The sequence below is a fragment of the Astatotilapia calliptera genome, chromosome 23 (genome assembly GCF_900246225.1).
Source record: "Astatotilapia calliptera chromosome 23, fAstCal1.2, whole genome shotgun sequence".
NCBI lineage: Eukaryota > Metazoa > Chordata > Actinopteri > Cichliformes > Cichlidae > Astatotilapia > Astatotilapia calliptera.
Window position 1 is genome coordinate 862,290 of NC_039323.1, and position 22,447 is coordinate 884,736.

General features: G+C 44.5%; 4 protein-coding genes across 4 annotated transcripts; 2 read left to right on the forward strand and 2 right to left on the reverse strand.

The window, feature by feature from the left end:
• Window positions 1-489: 489 nt before the first annotated feature.
• Window positions 490-3,348, reverse strand: LOC113015849 (kelch-like protein 23). The gene is made up of 4 exons (XM_026158202.1): window positions 3,332-3,348; window positions 2,162-3,233; window positions 1,620-2,031; window positions 490-1,501 (listed from the first exon to the last, which is right to left on the reverse strand). Exons 2-4 carry the CDS (start codon window positions 3,129-3,131, stop codon window positions 1,198-1,200), a joined length of 1,686 nt encoding a protein of 561 aa, XP_026013987.1. The 5' UTR covers window positions 3,132-3,233; window positions 3,332-3,348; the 3' UTR covers window positions 490-1,197.
• Window positions 3,349-3,403: 55 nt separating this feature from the next.
• Window positions 3,404-5,221, forward strand: lsm7 (LSM7 homolog, U6 small nuclear RNA and mRNA degradation associated). The gene is made up of 4 exons (XM_026158206.1): window positions 3,404-3,474; window positions 3,731-3,821; window positions 3,933-4,004; window positions 4,752-5,221. Exons 1-4 carry the CDS (start codon window positions 3,469-3,471, stop codon window positions 4,892-4,894), a joined length of 312 nt encoding a protein of 103 aa, XP_026013991.1. The 5' UTR covers window positions 3,404-3,468; the 3' UTR covers window positions 4,895-5,221.
• A 2,180-nt stretch (window positions 5,222-7,401) lies between these two features.
• On the forward strand, window positions 7,402-14,863 carry tmprss9 (transmembrane serine protease 9). The gene is made up of 16 exons (XM_026158201.1): window positions 7,402-7,464; window positions 7,871-8,089; window positions 8,225-8,352; window positions 8,434-8,501; window positions 8,580-8,755; window positions 8,851-8,895; window positions 9,512-9,625; window positions 9,783-9,948; window positions 11,036-11,310; window positions 11,460-11,602; window positions 12,222-12,495; window positions 12,580-12,693; window positions 12,779-12,947; window positions 13,027-13,292; window positions 13,634-13,770; window positions 14,359-14,863. Exons 2-16 carry the CDS (start codon window positions 7,948-7,950, stop codon window positions 14,518-14,520), a joined length of 2,379 nt encoding a protein of 792 aa, XP_026013986.1. The 5' UTR covers window positions 7,402-7,464; window positions 7,871-7,947; the 3' UTR covers window positions 14,521-14,863.
• Window positions 14,864-14,927: 64 nt separating this feature from the next.
• Window positions 14,928-19,100, reverse strand: timm13 (translocase of inner mitochondrial membrane 13 homolog (yeast)). The gene is made up of 3 exons (XM_026158207.1): window positions 18,784-19,100; window positions 18,339-18,407; window positions 14,928-15,944 (listed from the first exon to the last, which is right to left on the reverse strand). Exons 1-3 carry the CDS (start codon window positions 18,901-18,903, stop codon window positions 15,846-15,848), a joined length of 288 nt encoding a protein of 95 aa, XP_026013992.1. The 5' UTR covers window positions 18,904-19,100; the 3' UTR covers window positions 14,928-15,845.
• Between the last annotated feature and the right edge of the window lie 3,347 nt (window positions 19,101-22,447).

The following is a 22,447-nucleotide window of genomic DNA, read 5'->3' on the forward strand; positions in this document are numbered from 1 at the left end:
CAATAAACAAAGGAGCATAGCGCGACAATTTCTGTTCAGCGCCAGACTTGCTTGTAACTTATATCACTAATTATGTTATGAAAATGACGTATTAACTACTACAAAACTCTGACCTTTGTGGGAATGCTTGGAGCAGACTAACATGTGAGCTGGAGTGTTCTGAGACGTTATATTTGGTATATCCAGACCATCCGTCGGCTCTTACTTCGGAAACATAGCTTAAAAAATTTCTCTTCAACGACGTAATCCGATAAAAAAAAAAAAGATCTCTTTACCCGTCGGCTTCCCGTGGCTGTCATGCGACCGGCTATTGAAGTTTAATAATACAACAGCTTCTTGACATTTTTTGGGTTTCTTATTATCGCTGTGTAACTCAGTTCAATTGAAAGCCTGCGTGCGCTAGTACCTCTTGCCACAAGTTCCCAGAAACCTTTGCGGTTTTACCCCTGAATGACGTCACATTTTCAATCTTTATCCTGGTGGGCCGGTCTCTAGTCAAAATGCCCGGGCCGATTTTTTTGTCCCAGTCCAGCCTCGCCTTCTGTGCACATGTCCAAATCATTCCTGCCTTGCCTCTCTAACTGTACTCGTTTCTAGCTCCATCAGTCCTCGTCACTCCACCTCCAGGCGTGCTTCTAGCATCTCCAAACATCACAGCAGCTCTCCAGCATCTTGTAGCTTCTTGCTTTTATCCTTCTGTCTAAAATCACTCCTGACACTCGTCTCCACCCACTCCACCCTGACTGCACTCTCTTCTGGACTCTCCTTTTTCTTGGATGGTTGATATTTAAACGGATCTACCTTCACCATCACTGCTCTTTGCATGTCTCCCTCTTGTTCACACATATGTATTCTGCTTCTTCTGACTTTCAAACCTCCGCCTGCTTCCTGCTCTCCACAGAGCCTGGAACTCATCGTTATTGATCTCTGGGATCATCTTAACAGAGAATAGAATAAAAGAAGAGCTTTGCATGTCCTCCAAGAAGCCTGGAGAACTACTCCTGAAGACTACTTAAAGCTTGCCTGATAGTTCAGCCTGTGCTGAAAAATTAAAGGTGGTCAGACCAAATATTGACTTTCCCTTCAGGTTTGCATGAGTTGCTGCACCCATTTCCCATTTTCCTGACCAAATATAAAGAAAGAGGGATGGCTCGAGAGATTTGCACAATTCCACATTCATTCAACCATCATAGAGCATCATGGGATCATTCTTACGGTGACACACCCTCTGAGGGGCACGGGACAGGGTATAGCATCATCTACCTCAATGCAGGTGTCTATGTAAGGGTCCAGCAGCACCATGTTCGGGAATGCTTTGTTACTCTTTCTCTCGCTGAGCAGGTATATCTGCCCAGTGACTGAGGAGCAGCCACAGAAGAACTTTTTGTTCAGACATTCCTCCTCCAGCTCCGTCCACTCATCTGTCTCCATGTCAAAACGAAGGGCTTGGCCTCCGAACAGGTAGAGGGCACTGTTGAGCTCCGTGGCAACCAGGTCGTATCTAAAGAAAAACATATTAATCTTTCTGTTTAATTGTCAGCTGATCATCCTGTATCATTTAATTTGAAAGCTCAAACTTCATAAGAATGTAAATCTGGCAGTGTCAGAAAGATACTCACCGTGGAAATGGAGAATAGGAGACCACATCCCACTGATCCTCCTTCGCCACATACCTCTGAATTCCACCATAAACCTCGCCATTTTCATCCAGCCCACACGCCACGTAGATACACGACCCCAGAGCAGCAGTGGCTGCCCTCTCTACGGCCCTGACCATGGGACTCACTGCCTCCCAACCCTCCTCTGACCCAAGGACCAGCCTTTCTACATCATCCACAAGACCTTCGTCCATACTTCCCCCCAGGACATACAGTACTGACTCGAGCCCTATGGAGCAGTGGCTGTGTCTGGACTTCTGCAGGGCTGGCCCGTCCACCCAGCGCTGGTTCCCACATTCGTAGATCCGGACCCAATCCACACTGAACCACAGAACATCCCGGAAGTAGCCACCTGTCACGACCACACTGTCTCCTAAATAAAAAGGAAATTTTAAAAAATCAGTGAAAATTTAATGTTCAATATTCATGTAAGATCATAAAAACGAGCACATGAAAAATAAGCACACATCTAACTTTTGCCAGTTTCATTATGCATCCATTACCCACTGCAGCCACGGAGTACTGTGTGAGGTTCTTCCTCTGCAGGGGCGCGCAGCTCTGCCATCTACCACTCATCGGGTGATACTGGAACAGCGCCTGTTCTTCCTGATCATGATGCCCGCCCAGCACGAACAGGGTCTCTCTGGCCCTGGTCCTCATCATTGACCTGCCCACTGACCAAGATGCTGGGAAATGTTCATTGAGCTTTATGATGAGCCTGGCTCTGGGATCAGAGCTTTTCATTCTGGTCAAGAGTTCAGTGATGAAAGGCAACGACAGAGACTCGGGCCTCACCAGCTCAATGAGCTCCAGGAAATATTCTTCTCGTTTAGGGTCAAATGACACCCAGCGCAGTATTGCCTCCAGAGCCAGATCGTCTTTATGGATGGTTAGGTCATCGCTGGCAAGTAGATCTGCTACTGACTCTTTTGAGAGTGACAGAAAATCCTCTTCAGCTGAAATAGCGGAGAAGTGAGTGAGCACCACCTGTCGTGCTGCGGCATAAAGCTGAGTGCAACCCAGCTGCCAGGCGTAGGCCATCATCCCCAAACAGTTGCTGAGGTGCAGCTCACGCTCCAGGAACTTACAGCACAGCAGCCTGGCTCGCTCCAGCTGCAAAAAGTCGGACGTCTCGAGGATGCCCGTAACATTTTCTCTGTCCAGAGACAGGCTGCATGTTGTGGTATATTCCATCAAGGTCCTGAAATGCTGCAGACTCACACCTTTAATCTCTACCTGCCTTTTGCTGCTCTCCAACCCACGGCCAAAGAACAGAGCCCTGAAGTAAGGGCTCTGCAGGGCCAGATGTTGACGGTTGACATAAAAAATCTCTCCTTCTACTTGTAGGCTAGCATCAGGTGTTATATCAGCCTCAGAGTCCTTCACCTGTGAAGCAGACTCATCCTCTTCTTCTGATACAAGCGTCAATTCAAAGCTCTGCAGTTTCAGCTCATGGTCACCTCTGTCAGCCATGTCACAACAAACAGCCACCCCTCCTCCTGTGTTCTGCTCGGATCCTCGTCCTCTGCTTTCCAACACACCAGCTGGTGCTATTAATAGACTTCCCCCCCTCGACTGACAGCAAAGGAAAAGGGGGTCAGTTCCAAAAGCAGATGCTGATGATAAAACTGTGAGTTATAATATAAAATATTATAATATAAAAACTAACTCACCCTATCATACCAGCCCCATTAAATTAAATCATGAAGAGTCATTTTAAAAAGCAGTGACGTCATGTAAAGGCGCTCGGTGTTTTGATTGGTGGAACATTCTTGAGGTCGAAATTTCACTTCCGTGTCACGCAGCTAACATGGCGGTGAGTTCGTACATTCAAATACTTTTCTGCCTTTGCACCTTTAACGTTGTCGGATATGCTGTTAGCCCGTGAGTGTGTGTTTCAGCCGTAACCCGGGTTTAAATCAGCACGTTCAAAGTAATATAAGGTGTTTTTGTTGTATCATGTTAGCTAACACGGCTAGCCTAGCTAGCTGGGCTCATGCTCAGCTGGTGTTTGTGTGCGCGGCTAGCACACATGCGACTCACAAACGGCGTGTTTTGTTTTCTCTGCGCAGGATAAAGACAAAAAGAAAAAGGAGAGCATCTTCGACTTGTCCAAATACATCGATAAGCCGATTCGTGTAAAGTTTCAAGGAGGACGAGAAGGTAGGTGGATCAGTTATGATAACAAGCTAACAGTTAAGCAGCGCTGCGGGATTTGCTGTCCTTATGTCCAGCTAATGGAGACTTTACACCGTGTATTTGTTTCCTCCTCAGCCAGCGGTGTCCTTAAAGGATTTGACCCTCTGCTGAACCTGGTGCTGGACGGCACTATTGAGTATATGCGCGGTAAGTGTGCGCTTTAAAGTCAAGACCATGCGAGGGAAAAATGATTTACAGGAACAAAGAATGACACAAGACTGCGCCAGCACTGAAGTGTTTTGCGTTTCCTTTAACCTGAACCCAAATGAGTCATTTGCAACACTGAGGCAGTGCCCAGACTAACCTGAGTGTTTCTGTGATCACATCTACTGAAGGAGGACCCAGTAAAATAAAATAAGGCTACTGGTGATGGTGAAAGTATTCCGATGGTCCCACAACTGGGAAATGTTATTTAGTATACTGAGTCGAGCTGTGTGTTTCACCAAGCGTTGATCCTTAGCTCAGGGCTGACCACCAGCCTCAGTGTGAGCTATGACAGCTGTAGCCTTCACTCACACTGAGGAGTTTTCATGCTAAAGTCATGTCAGCGTGTGGGTGTAAGTGTGAGCCCAGCTGAGTTAAATTAAAGTTTTGTTGTTTTTTTTAACTTAAACTGAGCCTCATGTTATTGACTGTTTGAAATAGCTACTCAGCTCCTCTCCAGCAGGTGGGTGGAGCTCCTGCACCTGAGATATTAAGGCTAAACCTTCTCAGCGACACCACAGTGAAGTTAGGGTTGAAAAAACTGAAACTGAGTAGCTCATAGGAGTTACTTGAACACTGGTGGGGCTTACTGTTAAAGCCGTGTCTGTATTTAAACTGATCGTGCAGCATCGACTGCTGTCGTAGATAATGTGACGCTTACTTGTGTGCTCCTGCAACTCCTGTGTTTAGATCCAGATGACCAGCTGAAGCTGACAGAAGACACCCGGCAGCTGGGGCTGGTGGTCTGCAGAGGAACCTCCGTAGTGCTGATCTGTCCTCAGGATGGCATGGAAGCCATACCAAACCCATTCATACAGCAGCAGGACGGCTAACACACAAGCTCTCCCCTGCTAACTTACACGTACTTGTACACACTTGAATATTTCGTTGTTTCTTTTCCTTAGTTTTTATTTCGTTTTAACAATAACGGTGATCATTAATGGAGCCAAGACGATTTAGTTAAGCAGCAAAAAGACGTTTGAATGCACTTCACTTTTATTTCAGTCTGATGTGCAAATTTGTAAAGATTTGTGTTGTAAAGAGCCCATAAATGTGGGATGTGTAAACAGTACCATTTTCTTTTTATCCAGAATAAGTGAACTTTTTACTATTCTTTGTTGTTTTGATAAGAAAATAAAGTGAAAATGTAATTATGCCGACTTTTGGAAGTTTTGCTCTACTCTGCTGGCTGCACATCTTTGCCTTCAGAATTACATGAAGGTTGTGAAAACGACCACTTTGAATGTGAGTTAGATTCCTGAAAGTCGCTGTAGTTTAACAGCAGCATGACTCAGCTCAGATGTGGTTCCATTTTTATCTCGTACACTGAGTGTCACGGGTTCTCTGCCATTTCACACCTCGCACTTTCAGTTTTTAATCACTCGGTAAAACCAAGCAAAGACTCAGAGACACAGGCATGACTGCATCAGCAGTCTCGTGTTTATCCTGCCTAAAAACTCCTTTATTGAATTGAGTTCCCGCTTTATTTTTCTCCTTTCATCCAGACTTCTGTGGCTCGCTCCATACTTTTGGAGCCACTGCTCTACAGCTGAGCGTCACTGCTCGCTGTCCAGCTTAGCCAGCAAAAAAATACGTCAAATGCTTAACAATCCAACGCCAATTCCAAAAGAGTTGGCACGTTCTTTAAAATGTGCACAAAAACAATGCAATGATTTGCAAATTTCATAAATCTGTAATCTGTTTGTGTGTAGTTGTACGAAGCAGCTGTTGCCAGTTGAGGCCCAACATGATCGGCTGTGGAAGAAGCATCTTAGAGACAGTTTCGCAGAAATTGTGAAATATGCAAATTGTGATGAAAGTTTTAGAACTTAAAGACTCAATATGTCTACAGTGCAAGACATCAAAAGAGGCCAAAAATCAAAAACTTTAATAAAAACAGACATGTACCTGTTGTGGAAATCACTGCACAGAGTTCACTGTTTCATCCACAAATGCACATTAAAGACAAGAAGAAATCTGAAGAGAAGCCACGTGATCCAGAAACGTCCCGGCCTTCTCTGGCGGAAAACTGATGGAATTTAAATTCTTATTTGAAAACTTGGCCTAAAGACGAGAGGGTCCATCAGGCTTGTTGTCGGCACCAAGCTCAAAAGCCTCCATCCCTGCCTTCACGGGGGGGTCAGTGTCTGTGGACGTGGACTATATGCTGAAAGGTATTTACAGGTTTTAGACCAACACATGCTCCCACCCAGTGGTGTCTTTTTTTCAGGCAAGGCTTTGCATATTTCAGCAATACGATGCTGAAACACATGAATCTGTTACAGCAGCATGGCATCATAGTACACAGTGTGCTGATCGATGTGCAGTCCAGTTTCACCAGCTGCAAACATCTGGAGCACCATGAAATCACAAAAATACAACAAGGCCAGAGCTGATTTCTGTTTCAGCCCCCTGACTTCACAGCGAGTGGTCGTTGTACTTAAACACCAGCTGGTTATGTTCAGTGATCCGTGTGAGCGGCCAGTTAACAGTGTGATGATGTCGGTCATGAACTTAAAGTTTTGAAAGGAATACTGGGAGTGTGTGTTGAGTGTGAGAAGATAAACTTCAAGCCTGTAAACACACCAACAAAGAGGCTGTTGCACCTTTGTGCTTTAGCAGGGCGGGGGAATAATCCCAGTTTGCACCTCGAGCTTTACAGCAGAACGTGTCCATTGTTTGTTAAAAGTTGACCCATGTGCTTTGAAATGAGGGACAACTGTTCCTGTTCAAATAATTACAGAGTAGGTAAACTGTGTTTTCAGTTATGGAAACTGAATAAAGCCTTAAATACACTTTAAACTTGTGCACCATTAACCTCGATGCAAGAGGTCAGTAAAGTGTCAGACTGGAGGCGCTGTGGGCCTTAATGGTTTGCCAGCTTGTTGTAAGTGCAGAACTTGCAGCCAGGAACAAAAAGGCCGAGTTAAAGGAGGCTCGGCCCCTCCTCCTCCTGTTGCTCAGTCACTGTGTCAGTGGAGCACTGACGAGCAGCACCGGAGCCGCTCTGGAGCGTTTCGAGCCATTTTCATCTCTGCTTTGTTCCCAACTTGCTGTACTGAAGGATGCGTGTTTGATATTTACCCGGAGACTGTGGACAGCAGGTCAGCTGCAGGTCAGCTATGAGGTAACAGCAGAAACACCTGTGCACACCGGGGTGTAACCAAAGGGATCAACAAGCATGGAAGGAGGGTCTGCCAGAGATTTGTGAAGACTTACCGACTTTCAAAGGCAAACAGAAAAAGGTGGGTTACCTGCGGGACGGAGGAAAGGCACGCCTCCTGGCCAAAGGAACAAATAGCGGACCTCTTGGTGTCCTCGCCCGGTCTTCAGTCTCCGTGTCTGTTCTTGCTGGAACTTCGGGATGTTGTAAATGTCAGTGCTGAGAGCAACAGATGAAGAGGTGAGTGAGTCTACCTCAGGACATAAAGCCTGCATTGTTTAAAGCTCCGCTGTGTGAGACGTACCTGAGACGCTGTGTGGAGTTTATCTGCAAAGATTTACGGACGTTTTCTTGTCTTTACTGTGACCTTTCCCCACATCTGATTTGTGATTGCCAAGCGACATGGCCTCCGTGGTTTATTTTACGCGCTCCTCAGGCTGCGCCGCCGGGCGGTAACTTTTTTTGTACTTTTGAATAGTTTGAGTATTTATGATCATTATTTCTTTACTGACAAACAGTTTGTGAGAACTAAAAGTATCTTTAAATGTAACTCTGTGTGTGTGTGTAAAAGTGTCTGTTTAAAATCATGCTCCCAGTCTCATGGCGCACTAACTGCAGTGACACGCAGCACGTTTATTTCACGCAGGCTTGAGTCGTTTTGCCTGTGAGGCATTATGCTGCTGGAGACAGTCGACGGTGGGTTGTGACGGCTGTGAATCCAACATGGAAGCGCAGAAGGATGAAGGCCGAGGGCCGTGGTCATCTTCGCCTCCCGCTCCCTCCAGCTCTGTCTGCTACAGGAGCGGTCTCATACTCTTCCTCCTCTTCTTCCTTATTATTGGCATCTTTGTCGGCCTGGTTATAGGTGAGCCTGCACACGAATGTTGGGTGTAATGTTTTGTGACTCATTTATCAGACGTTTTTAAACCAGCACGAACCGTTTAAAGATTTCACTGCAGATGCATCACTTACTGATAACTTCCTCCTGTTTTACCCGCAGCGTACCTTGTGCAGGAGCAGCATCATTTCATGGAGACAGTGGAGCTCAGAGGTCTGAAGTACGACGCTGCACTGCAGGATAAGAGCTCTGGTTTCTCCATAGTACTGTCCTCAGTTTTAAAGTCCAGGGTTAGTGCTGATTCACAACACAATGAGAGCGCAGGTCTTAATGTTAAAGGTGTTCAACTGTTACTGATTCTCACCTTTCAGATTAAAAACGTCTTCACCGCCTCACCCATAACACGTCACTTTGTCGATTGCAGCATTGTTGCCTATGGGTAAGCACGGGGTCATTTATTCAACACACAAACAGGATGTAAGATGGAACATTGCCAGTTTTCTTCTCGCCTTCCTAGTAACATTAACGGAGATGTGATGGCGACGCTCCGACTCGTCTTCAGGGTGTCCAAGATCCAGCAGTATTCAGAAAACTTTGTTCAGGACTTGCTGAGTGCAGGACTCAGCTCATCGATGCACGGGAAACCGCTGGAGGTGCCGGAGTTTGGACAGATCGACGCTGTCATCCTGCTGGGTAGTAAAGCTGTCACCAGTCTGTGTGTTTCACCAGAGTCTTTACGTTTACTAGGAGTGACGAAGATCGTAACTATCACTCCTCCTTCTTTGTAGGAGCCAGTGGAAAGTCATTTTATGTTATTGGAGACAGTATGATAGGTAAGTTACACACTCGCACGCACAAAACCAAACACACAATTGTGCTGCAAATTTAACAGTAATGTGCTGGATGCCAGAAAATGACTGTAAAAGTACTTACAGGAAAGTAAAGTTACTGTAAATGAAATTTACAGTGAAAACTGTAAAAATGTTTTATAGCAGTGGAAATGTCGTTTATCATTTACATCTTTATTTGTATAAGAAACGGATACATCAAACTCTTTATCTGACTTCCATAACCTCAAAAAAGTATTTTCATTTCCTTTATTATTAGCCAAGCTAAACTCAAATGTTCACCTAATGATGTCACTTCCATCTGGAATGAATGGCTTTGCCGCACAGACATCCGTCCTCCTCCCAAACATCCATTCATTCATTATCCTGTTAAATCGTGTTCAACAAAGTCTCAGCTTTTCACGAGCCAAAACTGGGCCTTTGTGTTCTGAAACAGTCCATTTTTCAGCTCATCCAGCAGGTTTTCAATGTGCAAATTTATCTTTAGAAGTGAGAATTGTAACTTTAATAAGTCACCAGTTTTGCAAAAACTCTACTATGTATTGTTGTTGTTATTTATTCATTTATTTCATGCGTAGTGAAAGTATTTTTGGCTCTGCAGCCAGCTGTCCTGACAACACTTTCACCTGTGACAGCGGAGAATGTGTCACTAAAGTAAACCCAGAGTGCGACTTCGTCCCAGACTGCGCAGATGGATCTGATGAAGCTCGCTGTGGTGAATGACTCCTCAAACGACAGCAGACATACACAGTAGCTCCGTTACTCCTTCTGTTATTAACGAGTGTGCATCGTTACCACAGACCTGAGCAGAATATACTGGGACACATCTGCTTTTAATCACTTACACTAGTTTTTCTTCACCCAACCCACAGCCTGCGGTACGCGTCCTGCCACGGGGAGTCGGGTGGTGGGCGGTGAGGACGCACGGCGAGGGGAGCTGCCGTGGCAGGTCAGCCTGAGGTTCCATGGGCGGCACATCTGCGGAGCCACCATCGTCAATGAACGCTGGCTCGTCAGCGCAGCTCACTGCTTTGAGAGGTAGCTCTGATTTAAACCCGTTTAAAAACAGTCGTTTGAAAATTTTGGATGCTAATCAATACAATCATTAAGCTTTCGACCTTCACATGCTCAATGCCATCGTTTGAGAGTATGGAGAGGTGAAATGTAGCTCACAGTTTACAGGTGCTTTACAGAAGCACAGCACGGACTTACTGTATACAGCACTGTAGTATTTCTATGCTTTGCTCCTTCCGCGCTGTTTTGGAGGTAAATACTGTGCTTGGTTGTCCATGCTATTCATTTTAAAGCTTTAATTATAAATTGTTTTTCAAACACACGTCTACTAGTATTCTTTGCCTCGTTGGTACATCATCATCATCATCATCATCACCTTTATTTATAAAACACTTTAAAACAACCACAGCTGACACAAAGTGCTGTACATTTGAACTAAATAATAAAATTACACAAGATATAAATAAAAGCAAAAATAAAATAATTAAATAAATAACTAATTTAATTACAAGAGAAACTAAGTCTCATTGAGGCCAAAAGCCAAAGAATAAAAATGGGTTTTAAGACATGTTTTGAAAGTGGACAGTGAAGCGGCCTCTCTAACTGCAAGGTCAGGTTATTTCATAATGTAGAAAAGGCCCCGCCCCCTGGGGCAGCTGGTGCGTGGGGATGAGGCTCAGAGAGGTAAGGCGGGGCAAGACTGATAAAGATACCCAGCAGTACACAAGTAATAAAGTTATCTACCAGTGCACCATTAAATTAATTTGCATATTACGTCATCATTAATTGTGATGTATATGTTTCTGGGTACTTTTACTTTAGCAATGTTTTGATCCTTAGGTTTTCCCACTATTACTTAAACAGGACTATGATGCTTCTTTCACCACTTTGCAAACAGTTACATAAAACACATTTCCTCATGTGCTGTCCTGCAATAAATCAGTATTAGGACACATCTGCACACGAGCCTGGAAATGATTTTCAGTTTTTTCAGTTTTTGATCAAATATTCTGTTCTGGCTTTTGAAAAAATGCTAGAAAAGTCCTTAAGAAACAACAATCCCATTTCATGAATATACACCATCATTTATGATTGCCTCCTCTGGTTTTAGGGTCAATAACCCCAAAGAATGGACAGCCCTGGTTGGGGCGACGCTGGTGAGCGGTGAGGAGCCAGAGTCCAGAACGATTAACATCAAGTCCATAACTGTGTCTCCAGACTACAACCCCATGACCACGGACAATGATGTAACTGTGCTGGAGCTGGAGACGCCTCTCGCGTTCAGCTCTTACGTGCAGCCTGTCTGCATACCCTCCCCATCTCATGTTTTTGCACCTGGTCAGAGCTGCATTGTGTCCGGTTGGGGTGCCGTACACCAGTTTAGCTGTGAGTCTGCAGGAATGCACACAAAACGCAACAGACGAGTCATTTAGAAAAGAAAATCCTAAAAACTTGTTCTTGAAAGCTGTCGTCTTGTCATTTAAGGTGAAATATGACAAGTGGGAGTAATCAGTGTGTCGTGTGTTCTTCTGCAGTCACGCTGCCCTCCACGCTGCAGAAAGCTGTGGTCAAAGTCATTGACTCCAAGGTGTGCAATAAGTCATCTGTGTACAGAGGAGCGATCACTCCAAACATGATGTGTGCTGGATTCCTGCAGGGCAAGGTGGACTCGTGTCAGGTCAGTGGTGAAAACGGTTCACATGCAGTGGGGCATGTCTATACCTATGACCTATGACCTATGAAGGTCTGAGGATCGCTAAAAATATTCACACCGTTCTCACCTTAAAAACTGAGACTATGAGCCATCTGTTCATCTCAGCATAACCGTGTGCTGTTGATTATACCGTGAGAGGCTCAGTCTGAAAGAAATCCACTTCAAAATATCTGATGTTGCATAAATTATCGAACACGTTTTGGAAATTTTATCTCTCTGTACGTAAAATGTTACTTCTTTGGACAAAAATATGAACTTTAAGAATGTGTAAAATGCACTTATTACATAATTGTTTCAACATTTAAAGCAATAGCTGTGAATTACAGCAGCTGATATTTGACAGTCGTACATGTCGTGCCCCTTCTGTCGTGTCGTCTCCCTGATAAAGACAACATGCTCTGAGACATATCTCCCAGTAGCTCCGTGACTTTCAAGGTTCAGAGCTGATGCTTAAAATTGTGGTGATTAGCCTAATGATGCTAATCCTGACCAACCGGGACGGATTACCTGATGCTGAATAGTTGAAAGTTACCAAAAATGACATTTTTCAGAGTATCTGTCAGCTCATGTGTGTCATGTGCAGGGGGACTCCGGAGGACCTCTGGTGTGCGAGGGGGCCCCGGGAAGATTCTTCCTGGCCGGGATAGTGAGCTGGGGTGTGGGCTGCGCTCAGGTCAACAGACCTGGGGTTTATTCCCGTGTTACCAGGCTCCGTAACTGGATTCTAAGCCAGACTGATCCCACCTCGGTTCATGATTATGGCCAGCATGTTCCCACAGTGACAGAGTTTAATACCCCACCAGCACTCGGGACCTCAGCTGATAACGTGTCGTCTGCAGCAGTGCTACCACTGTCTGGTAATGTCAGCCTGAAAGCTCCTTAATCTTAAGAGCTTTATCGGTTACTGAGATTCATTTATTTAATGAATGTGTTTTTTCCAGCCTTGAATTGCAGTGGAAACTTTGAGTGTAGCTCCACTTCCTGCATCAGCAAGGTCAACCCGGAGTGTGACAGAGCCGCAGACTGTCCCAATGGGGCTGATGAAAGAAACTGTGGTAAACTTAAAATGCACGAAGCACGGAGCATGAGGGACTTACGGGTCATTCTTCTTAACTGCGTTTTGGTTTTTGGTTTTTTAAGACTGCGGCGTGCGCCCTGCGCTGGGCTCCCATAGGATCGTGGGTGGAGTCACAGCTCGGAGGGGAGAGTGGCCTTGGATCGGGAGTCTTCAGTACCAGAGGCTTCACAGATGCGGTGCCACGCTCATTCACAATAGGTGGTTACTGACTGCAGCGCACTGCTTCAAAAGGTATTTCATACATTTATATCAAAACTCGTTTCACTGAAAGCTCAGGAGTGATTCTAATATTAATAACTTACATCTAAAGTGACTCTACTCCCAATAACTGGGCTGTGAGCCTGGGATCTGTGCTGCGATCAGGGGTAGGAGCCCTGGTCGTTCCCATCCAGAGGGTAATCATCCACCCGGCCTTTAATGGCACCAACATGGACCACGATGTGGCTTTGCTGGAGCTGGCCGTCCCAGCCCCGATGTCTTACACCATCCAGTCTGTCTGTCTTCCATCACCAGTACACCGCTTCTTAAAGAGCGCAGAGTGCTACATCACAGGGTGGGGATCCATGAGAGAGGGAGGTGAGAGATGAACCCACGAAACTAAACGTCCTGCATTTAGAGGTCACACAGGAAAAAAATGAAATGTCTTTACTAAGAAATAAAGGCAGGGGAGCCCGAGAGGTGAGATCATTTTCACGTTATTGACGTGACTCAGCCTTCAGAGGTAGAAAAGCAGGAATAGCTCGGTGATCCGTGGCCTGTTCGGCCTTTCACGAGTGAATGTGATATGACTGCAGCCTTTATCAGCTTAGCTTCTGCCTTATCTGCCTCTGAATGGAATTTTGTTTCCACAGCAACAAAAACACTGGTGTTCAGGTGTTGCGATCACACCTGTTCTGTGTGCAATGCTCTTTCCTCAGGTTCATTGACCAACCTGCTACAGAAAGCTGCTGTGAACATCATTGACCAGACGGACTGTCAGCAATCATACGGTAGCGTTCTGACTTCAAACATGATGTGTGCGGGATTCATGGCGGGAGGTCGGGACACCTGCTTGGTATGATGTTCACACAGACTTCTGCACTTCCTGTTTCACAATCGTTAAAAAGTTCCTAACCTGCAGACTTTTAACATCAGGCTGGTGCACTGCATGCAGTGCTCGGAGGCTGGAGGAAGTATGACTGTGGTGTCTTTACAGTGAATGGTTAACCAGGCCGGAGCAAAGTCAACCTTGATCTCCCCCCTTACAGGCTTCTCTGGTTCACCTTTGGAAAAAGGCAGACGAATAAATTAAGGTTTAAAAGCAAGAATCAGATGTAAGAGAAAAAACTCCAAAAAGAATAAAGCTAGAAAATGTGACCTGATAGAAAATGTACGCTGTCTTCCTCAGCGAAGGCAGGCCACCCCGCTGCACCCTCTCCATAATCGTCTTATGTAACGAAACCCTCAGGCATTCCTGTTTCGGTCAGAGCACCGGGCTCAGCTGCAGACTGACTGACATTTACTCCCCTGCTGCCATACTCATCTTCTGTCTGCTCTTATAAATGAGTTAATCAATCATCACTGTATTTATAGAGCACATTTATATAGAATTTAAAGTTATTTAAATTCCAAATGAAACTGTTGATGTGTTTTGATATTGCAGGGAGACTCTGGAGGGCCGCTGACGTGTCGTCAGCCCTCCGGTCAGTGGTTTATCGCTGGAGTAACCAGCTGGGGACACGGATGCGGCCGAGTCGGTTTCCCGGGAGTTTACACTCGTGTGACGTCTATCAGGAGCTGGATATCCACATACCTTCCCTTCTGATGAAGGAAGAACTGTGTCTGCAGAGAACTGAGGTCATGCTAAACAGCCACACACAAACACTGTGTACACAGCCCTGACCTTTGTGACCCTCCGGTCACGGGTGCTGGCGGTAGTGCTGTGCTTTACCTGAACTGAGGAAACAATCCTGATCTGTGCCTTAAACATTCATTCACGGATCATTTGGAGTATTTATTAGTTATTTATTGTCATGGATGGTAAACACACAGCACGTGGCTTTGTGTATTTTGTGTGGACAATATGGGATTCATTTATGGGTAAATGTAAGGGTATTGTGATCTTTTACTGCAACGTGGATTTGTGGGGAAAGTCTACTCTGTACAAAGTCAGTGACGTGGGACTCGGTGTCGTTCTGTTGGTGGATATTTTTGATCAGAAACGAGAGAACACCTGATTGATTAATTTATTATTAGTCTGATTGCAAATGATGTTCACAGCTTTTCTGGCTCCTCACACAAACTCAGGTTCCCAGACATCTAACAAACCGCACACACACGAAGCTGAGAAAGGTGCAGTACCCCGTCAGGGCGAGGGAGACCCCGCTGGAACAAACCCACTACTGTGGAGGGCAGCAGATAGAGTGACAACCAGAAAACACGTCAGACAAAACAGTGTTGTTCTCCAGGCGTACTTTGATATAGGTCTGTTTGGAGGCTTGGAAATGTCAAATTCATGCTGGTGAAAACACCAAAACGCTTCGATTCTTCCTGATGATTTTTAAGCACTTTTTTCCTTTAAGGCTCCAGGAAATATTTAATCTCTAAGCACAATCACCCGGCAAAGAATGTGAAGCAGTGTTTAAAGGAGAGTCTGCAGTGACTGGGAGACGTTTACTGTTATTGGTATTACAGGCAGAAGCATTCGATGGGCAGGGAGATGAGTCACAGGAAGTAAGCTGGGCCTATTGAGCCAAACTGCACCTGGAGTCCTTTTAGCAGCACAGCAGGCTCCGCCTCCTGCCACAGCATCAGCAAACACTTTAAAACACATTCACACCTAAGCAGGTAATTTAGTGTTTCCAATCAGCATGGCAAGAACCCGCAGAAGATGACTGATTATATTTCTAACGTAAAACACACAATCGATTTAACATTGGTAGTGAACTGTTCCTCAGAGCAAAATAAAAACTGTCCACAGAGACACCGTTATGGCTGCAGTCCACAGGCTGTGCTCTGCCTGTCAGAGGTACTGTGACAGATGTTGCGCCGCTGCGTGGCAAAGTCGTGCACGGCGCGGGCCCTCCTGCAGAGCACTGCATCGGCCCTCGCTGTGTGCAGCAGCCTGAAGAAGGGAAAGATGAAGAGAGTTCACATGCGAGCTCTTTCTCGCTGCAGTCTGGAGTTGTATGTTCGGGACACGGTGTTCCAGGCGTCCATATAGCGGTCCATACACATGGCGATACACTTCTGTTAGGGACAAAGCAAAAAGAGTCCAGAGAAATAAACCACTCGTGGTCTACAAAGACTTTAACCGATTTAAAACTGTGATTAATACAAAAAATGTTTCTGATGCACTCCTCTATCTATCTATCTATCTATAGATAGATAGATAGATAGATAGATAGATATATTAGGGGTGCAACGATATTCGTATCGATATTGAACCGTTCGATACAGTGCTTTCGGTTCGGTACGCATATGTATCGAACAATACAAAATTTTTAATTTATTTTATAAACTTTCCTTCTGATGATGCTGTCTGTGTTGAGCGCTCAGTGAATCTGCACTCGACTGCTCCGCCTAGGCTGGACAGTGCAGCCTAGGCGGAGCAGTCGAGTGCAGATTCACTGAGCGCAGGGCAAGCTAGCGAGACAGAAGTTAAGCTCTCCTTGCAACATGGCAAATTGAACCTCCCCCACCCTCATTCAGATCTGCCTTTGGAATTATTTTGGTCTTCATGTGACGTATGACCCTGAAGGTAAGCGCGTCATGGACTGAAGTAAAACAGTATGTTGGATGTGCCACGCAATGCTTAATTACATGGGTGGGAGCTAGTGTGTTAGCGCAGTTAGCTCGTTAACGTGTTGACGCTGTCCAGCCCCACGCACGGGGCGATCCGCGGTAGCTCGTTAACGGAGATTTGCCGTGTTGTGGCGTTAAGGTCATTTCAACGAGATTAACCTGAAAGCACTAGTGGGAACACAACGAATATGACTGCACATTTACACCGACAGCATCCTAGTGCAAAGACAAGTGGAAGCAGACAAAAACAACAAGCAGCATGCTACACACTGTACCCGTTTAGACAGCCGTTAGCACAGGATTCTCCTTATGGGGACCTGATATGTTTAATATGCTGCTGAGAATATAGCCCAGAAGAAGCGTATAGTAGAGCTTTTATTTTGAAAGAGCCATTTCTCTGTAATAAACTCTCTTTTCCAAAGATGAGTGATTCCTCAATCAGATACAGGGCTCGCAATATCGCTAGCCCGACGTCCCAGGGCTAGCGATTTTTCCAGTCGGGCTACCAAAATCTATCTCTTCCCTGCCCGTCGGGCTATTGTAGGAAAAATATATGTCAATGCTTTTGCATTCTTTCAGAAATGTAGCTGGGTAATTATGTCATTGGCATCGGTGAGCCACTGTCAATATGTGACATATTGAAGTCGCGTTTGAATTTGCGCTTGTTTTTTTGCTTTCACTTTGCAATCATGCGAACTGTGTATAGAGAGCGACAGCACTGATCTGTGAGTGATGATAATTTGCGCACCAATTCCTCTGACATCGTCTTATTAATCGTTAGCTTACTATGCAAACATGACAAGTGAAATCTCCCGCAGCTTAAACATGTGAGAGGTTGATCGCGCAGAGGATCGCTGAGCTTATGTGAGTCCGTGTGTAAAAGTAGCAGGATATATATTTCAGTTCTGCTGAGCCAAATAAGACAGGTCAGGGTGAAGAAGTGACAGCCAAAGAAAAGCTTACCACAAAACGGAGAAGTTATGACAAATCAGACTATAAGGCAAAAAGAAAGTGCAGCTTTATGGTTTCATGGACAAAAGAATTTCTGTGGCTGCAATATGACGAGCTAAATAACCAGGGCTGCACATAAGTGGTCCGCAGGTGCGCATTCGCTGTCAAAATAAAAAACGCGCACAAGATAAGAAGTTGCAACGCGTGTTTGCGTTCATAAGCTTTTCAGAAGGACAGACATTTGTTTAGAACTCTTAAAGATGCCGAAGAAGCTCGTTTAAGCAATTACTTTGGTGTTCCTCCACCTCCAAAGAAATGTCAGAAGGAGTCCGAACCACAAAAGAAGCGCGTATTCTCGGACAAGTAGTTGGTGGAGGTGAGCTGGCTTCAAACAAATGATGAACGCACAGAGATGTGGTGCAGAATGTGCCGTGAAAATTTAATAAATGACAAATTAAAAAGGCATGAACATTTTTTTTGTATCGAAAAAATATCGAACCGAACCGTGAATTTTGTGTATCGTTGCACCCCTAATATATATATATATATATATATATATATATATATATGCATGCAAGGAGCATTTCTGCAGAGAGATAGACCAACCCAGATCAACTCTAACCTGGAAACGAGACACTGATGAAGACTCAGGAGTGGATACATGTTGGTCCACCTTATCCTACGATAAACCTGATATATTATTCTACAAGATGATGCAGTACCTCAGCAGCACCTTATGTTTTTGCGCTTGCCCCACTCAAAAGCACCTGTCAGGTAAGCCTTAGAGCCCTGCAGCACTTTTGTTATGCCCTCCTGCTTTCTTAAAACGTGATCACTTCTTTGCTCTGGGCAGCAGGGCATCACTGAAGCGACTCAGCCAGTGCATACCTGCTCAGAGTTGTCCAGTGTGCTTCCAGGCTTGCCTATGCACTTCTTGAAGCATTTATCGGTCATTCTCTGAAATAGAAACAGTGTTTTATTAGCATTTACTACTCTGACAGCAGCAGCGCAGAATATTTGCATGACTTTTAAAAAAAAACAGATATGTATTAAAAGACCCTCCAACGTTGTGGCTCAAAAGGATCTTTTTGTGTCGGCAGCATTTCAGTGCTGGCTCGTGTGTTTATATGAGCCATGTATTTACATGCTGGCAGGATCCATCAACCTTATTGAAGTTTTTGCGGGCTAAAAAATAAAACAGTCTTACACACAGAACGAAAAACGAAGCTACTGTAAAGCTGTGTAGCTCTGACCCGTGAGGATAAAAGCACTCAGCACTTCTTTGAGCCTCAATGTGCGCTTGCTAGCTTAGCAGCCGTGTTCATTGATCTACCTGCAGCAGCTCCTGAGCGTTAGCCACCGCGATCTGGACCTTGACCTGCTCCATGATGGTACCGGTGTCCATTTTCCCGCCGGACCCTCCTGCTGAGAAGTCTGAACCAAAGCCGTCCATTTCCGCCTCAGTCGTGTTCTTCAAACTCACCTTTGCGGAGCTTCTTCCAATACACGTGCAAACAGCCGCTGCTAGCCTTAGCCGGCGTTAGTTTCCGATGCCCTTGACAGAAGCTGTGCTTGTTGCGTCATTTCCGTGTAAGCCACTCGGTTTCATGGGAAATGTAGTTTTCCCCCCCAACATAAGCTGTACTGCTACAAGTAGCATTTCTCCTACAGATCAGTACTACTATGTATATTTACATTTGAACATTTAAAAACGGTGTTTTTGTGGGACCATGTGGGACATGTTGGCAATACAGGGAGGTACTGTGCGGGTTTGCATGTAAAGGCCAAATAAATGGCATTTAAAAGCAACTGTCTTGCTAAGTAAATAAAATAAGGATGAAGCGGATCTGAACTTTATGTCCTGTTATTTTTCCTGTCTGTTAATCATCATTAGATTTCATCATCTATGCAATGTTTACTGAGCCAACGTTAGCATTTTTCTAGCCAATTAAGAGACACGTGTAGTGTCACTTTACGCCACATTTTTCCTTGTGTGAAACTAATGAAATTATCCAGAGGAAAAAAAAACGATATAAACTGCGGCTAAATTTTCTGTTGGATAATTTGATTCAAAATCTGCAAAGCGTGTAACGTTTAGGTGGCTTTCTCCCCCTATTGGTTTCAGAGTTAGCGCATTAGAGTGTTGGGCATAAAAATCCAGACTTTAACGCATCCCGCAGAGCCGGTCAAAGTGTAGCATCCCTGGCTGAATGATGGTCTCTTATACTGATGCTTCACAGAGGTTTTATTGGAAATGTTTTTATTGAAACATTCAGTGAAGACACCGTAAGAGCTAGGAGCAAAACAAAACCAGCAATATTAATACCATAAGATCAAAGGAAACAAATTTCTCCTGCTCACATATAGCATATACATCAAATTTACATCACTCAATTCATTGTATCACCTCACTAACTTACCACTACACATAAAGGTCAAGTTCAAGGTTAACAATATAAACTCTATTAAACGACATTTTGATTGCATGTAACTTATTCCGTTGAAGGAAACATTAACAAACCTTGTGCCACTGTCAGCCAGGTACTAATTGGCAAAGTAAACGTACATATTTTTCACTTTAAGGCACACTATTTTACCATATCCTAAAAGAAACGTTACTAACAGCCCTTTAACGGTTTTGTGCCAGTTTCCTGTTTCAAAATAAAAGCATGGATTTCAAAATAAAACCGAAGTGCCTTTCAAACAAACGTAAAAATATTTACCAAATTTAAAGGTCATTTACACAAAGTGCGGCACATTGTCTCAATATGCGTGACAGGAGCGCAAGGGGTAAAAAATGCGGTGCAGTCCAACATGAAGAAGGGCATCTGGTCACCCCTACGAATAGCACGTGATCCACCTTAACAAAAGTGCTTTTGTTTGCCACACGGTGGAGCTGTTCTCCGCTAAATACTCCCTCGAGTTTGACTAAGTTCAGTTAGATGTGTCGATACATGTTTGTGACTGTTCATGAAGCAGATGCTCTTTGTGCAGATCAACACCATGTGAGGTCAACTTTCCTGTCACTGCACATAATAAGACTTTAATCTGTAACGAGGCTGATTTTCCTCTACTGAAATTAATTTTGTATTCATTTATTTTCCACCCATAAGTCATAATTTTTATTTATTTTATTATTAACTAAAAATAATAATATAAAATATTTAATGCACCCCTTAAATTCAGATTGAGATTTATTTAAAATAGTTACACACGGACATCCTTTGAAAGGAGCAGTCACTCTTTAAATTGTAGTCCGAGCACAAGTTTTCCTGATTCTCTGTGTGTTACTTTGATCAGGATACACTTTATCCTTCTAATGACTAAACTGCATTTCTCTTCCATCTATGGATGGGCTGTCACTCTAAAAGGAGGGACAATTCTGTCAAATCTACTTGTTTAAAGATAACATCATTTTCAATAAATGTTAGGACTAAACATGTCAGCTCTCCTTGATAAGCGGGTCATGAGCCAAAACATTTACTGCAGGCTAAAATAAATGAAAAGCCAGAGTCGCCTACAGGAATAGAAAGTCAGAAGGAGCTCTGTGCTGTTTGCGTTGGGGCCCAGGGTTAAGGATGGCCTCTCCAAGGACCCCCAGCTTTATGTTTCAGACTCGATGACCTCACTAAGAAGACCACCTGCCTTGAGCGAACAAATAAGTGGTACAGTGTAGGCAACAATGGAGTGGCGGTTACTGTCATCTAAACAGACGCTCACTGAGTGGTTTATTGCACTGTCGGGGGTGTTGATGAACAATCGTAGGGGGTCTGATTAGTGTTGCGCCTGCCCAACAGTAATTAATGACCAGTCATACAAAGCTTGGAACAACACACACACACACACACACACACACACACACACACACACACACTCCACAGACCAGTTAGGCTTCAAGCCCTGGGGGTCGAAAGGGCCGGGGGCGGGGAGGAGTGGGTTAAAGCAAAATGAATTAACCCTAGATTACAATCACGAGTTCATTAATCTAATCTGCTTAAATTCTTAATCTCCTTCAGGCACTTGTGTGCATAAAAGCATTTGGCTCTTCCAGCAGTAATGAGTAGCGGCTACAATTGTTATAAAATTGTGAATTACCAGCCAGTTTATGACTGTCAGACTTTGAGGTATTGCACCAGGATGTGAGGTTACTCCAGGACGTTTCGCTGTATAAGAAAGAGACGTCTGCTTACTTGATAAATGAGATGCACTCAAATGTAAATCCCCTGTCAAGCAAATAATAGGAGAGGAAATAGTGGATAAAAGGGAAGACGGCTTAAAACACTGCTTCTCTCATCCACACAAATTCTGAAAGCTAAGCAGCAGCAGCAGTTTGTAATCTTCAAAAGCAGCTGCTGAGCGACACTAAGAAGGAGTTCAAAACAGGAAGAGAGGCAGAGGAAACCCGAGATGTGTGGCACCCACTCTGGTGGACTTCAGTCTTCTCGGTGCACAAACAAACCAGTGTTGTTTAAATCCATGAGGTTTTCTCTGCTGACTTCTATTACGCTTTTCCACAGCAGACACTGTGGCCTGTCAAAGCATCACTAATAACATTAGCAGAAATTCAAATCCATTTAAATTCACCCACTGGAACAACGTGAGAGCCTTGAAACTGACACACCTTAACAGAATAAATTGTTCACATCATCAGTCACACATGTCAGGGCATGTCCCAGCAAAGGCTGGCGCATAATTGTTACATTTTCTCACTTTAGTCTCTTTTCTAAAACTTTGAGTTGCAGACAAGTACAAGCGGGCTTGACTTAGACGACTCCTCACTGACCTGCTTCTCGTCCTGAGAGGCTGCTTGGATCCGAGGCGCATTCTTTATGAATTGTTGCAAACCTCACGAGTGCTTAATTCCTGCAGAAAATGCCAAGAATTCAGCTGAAGAAACAATCTCACAGCGCTCAACCTGCAATCATATGATCACTAAGACTGTTGTTCCAGATATTTTACTGATTGGCCGTCTTGTATGATGTGCGAAAATCCTTTAA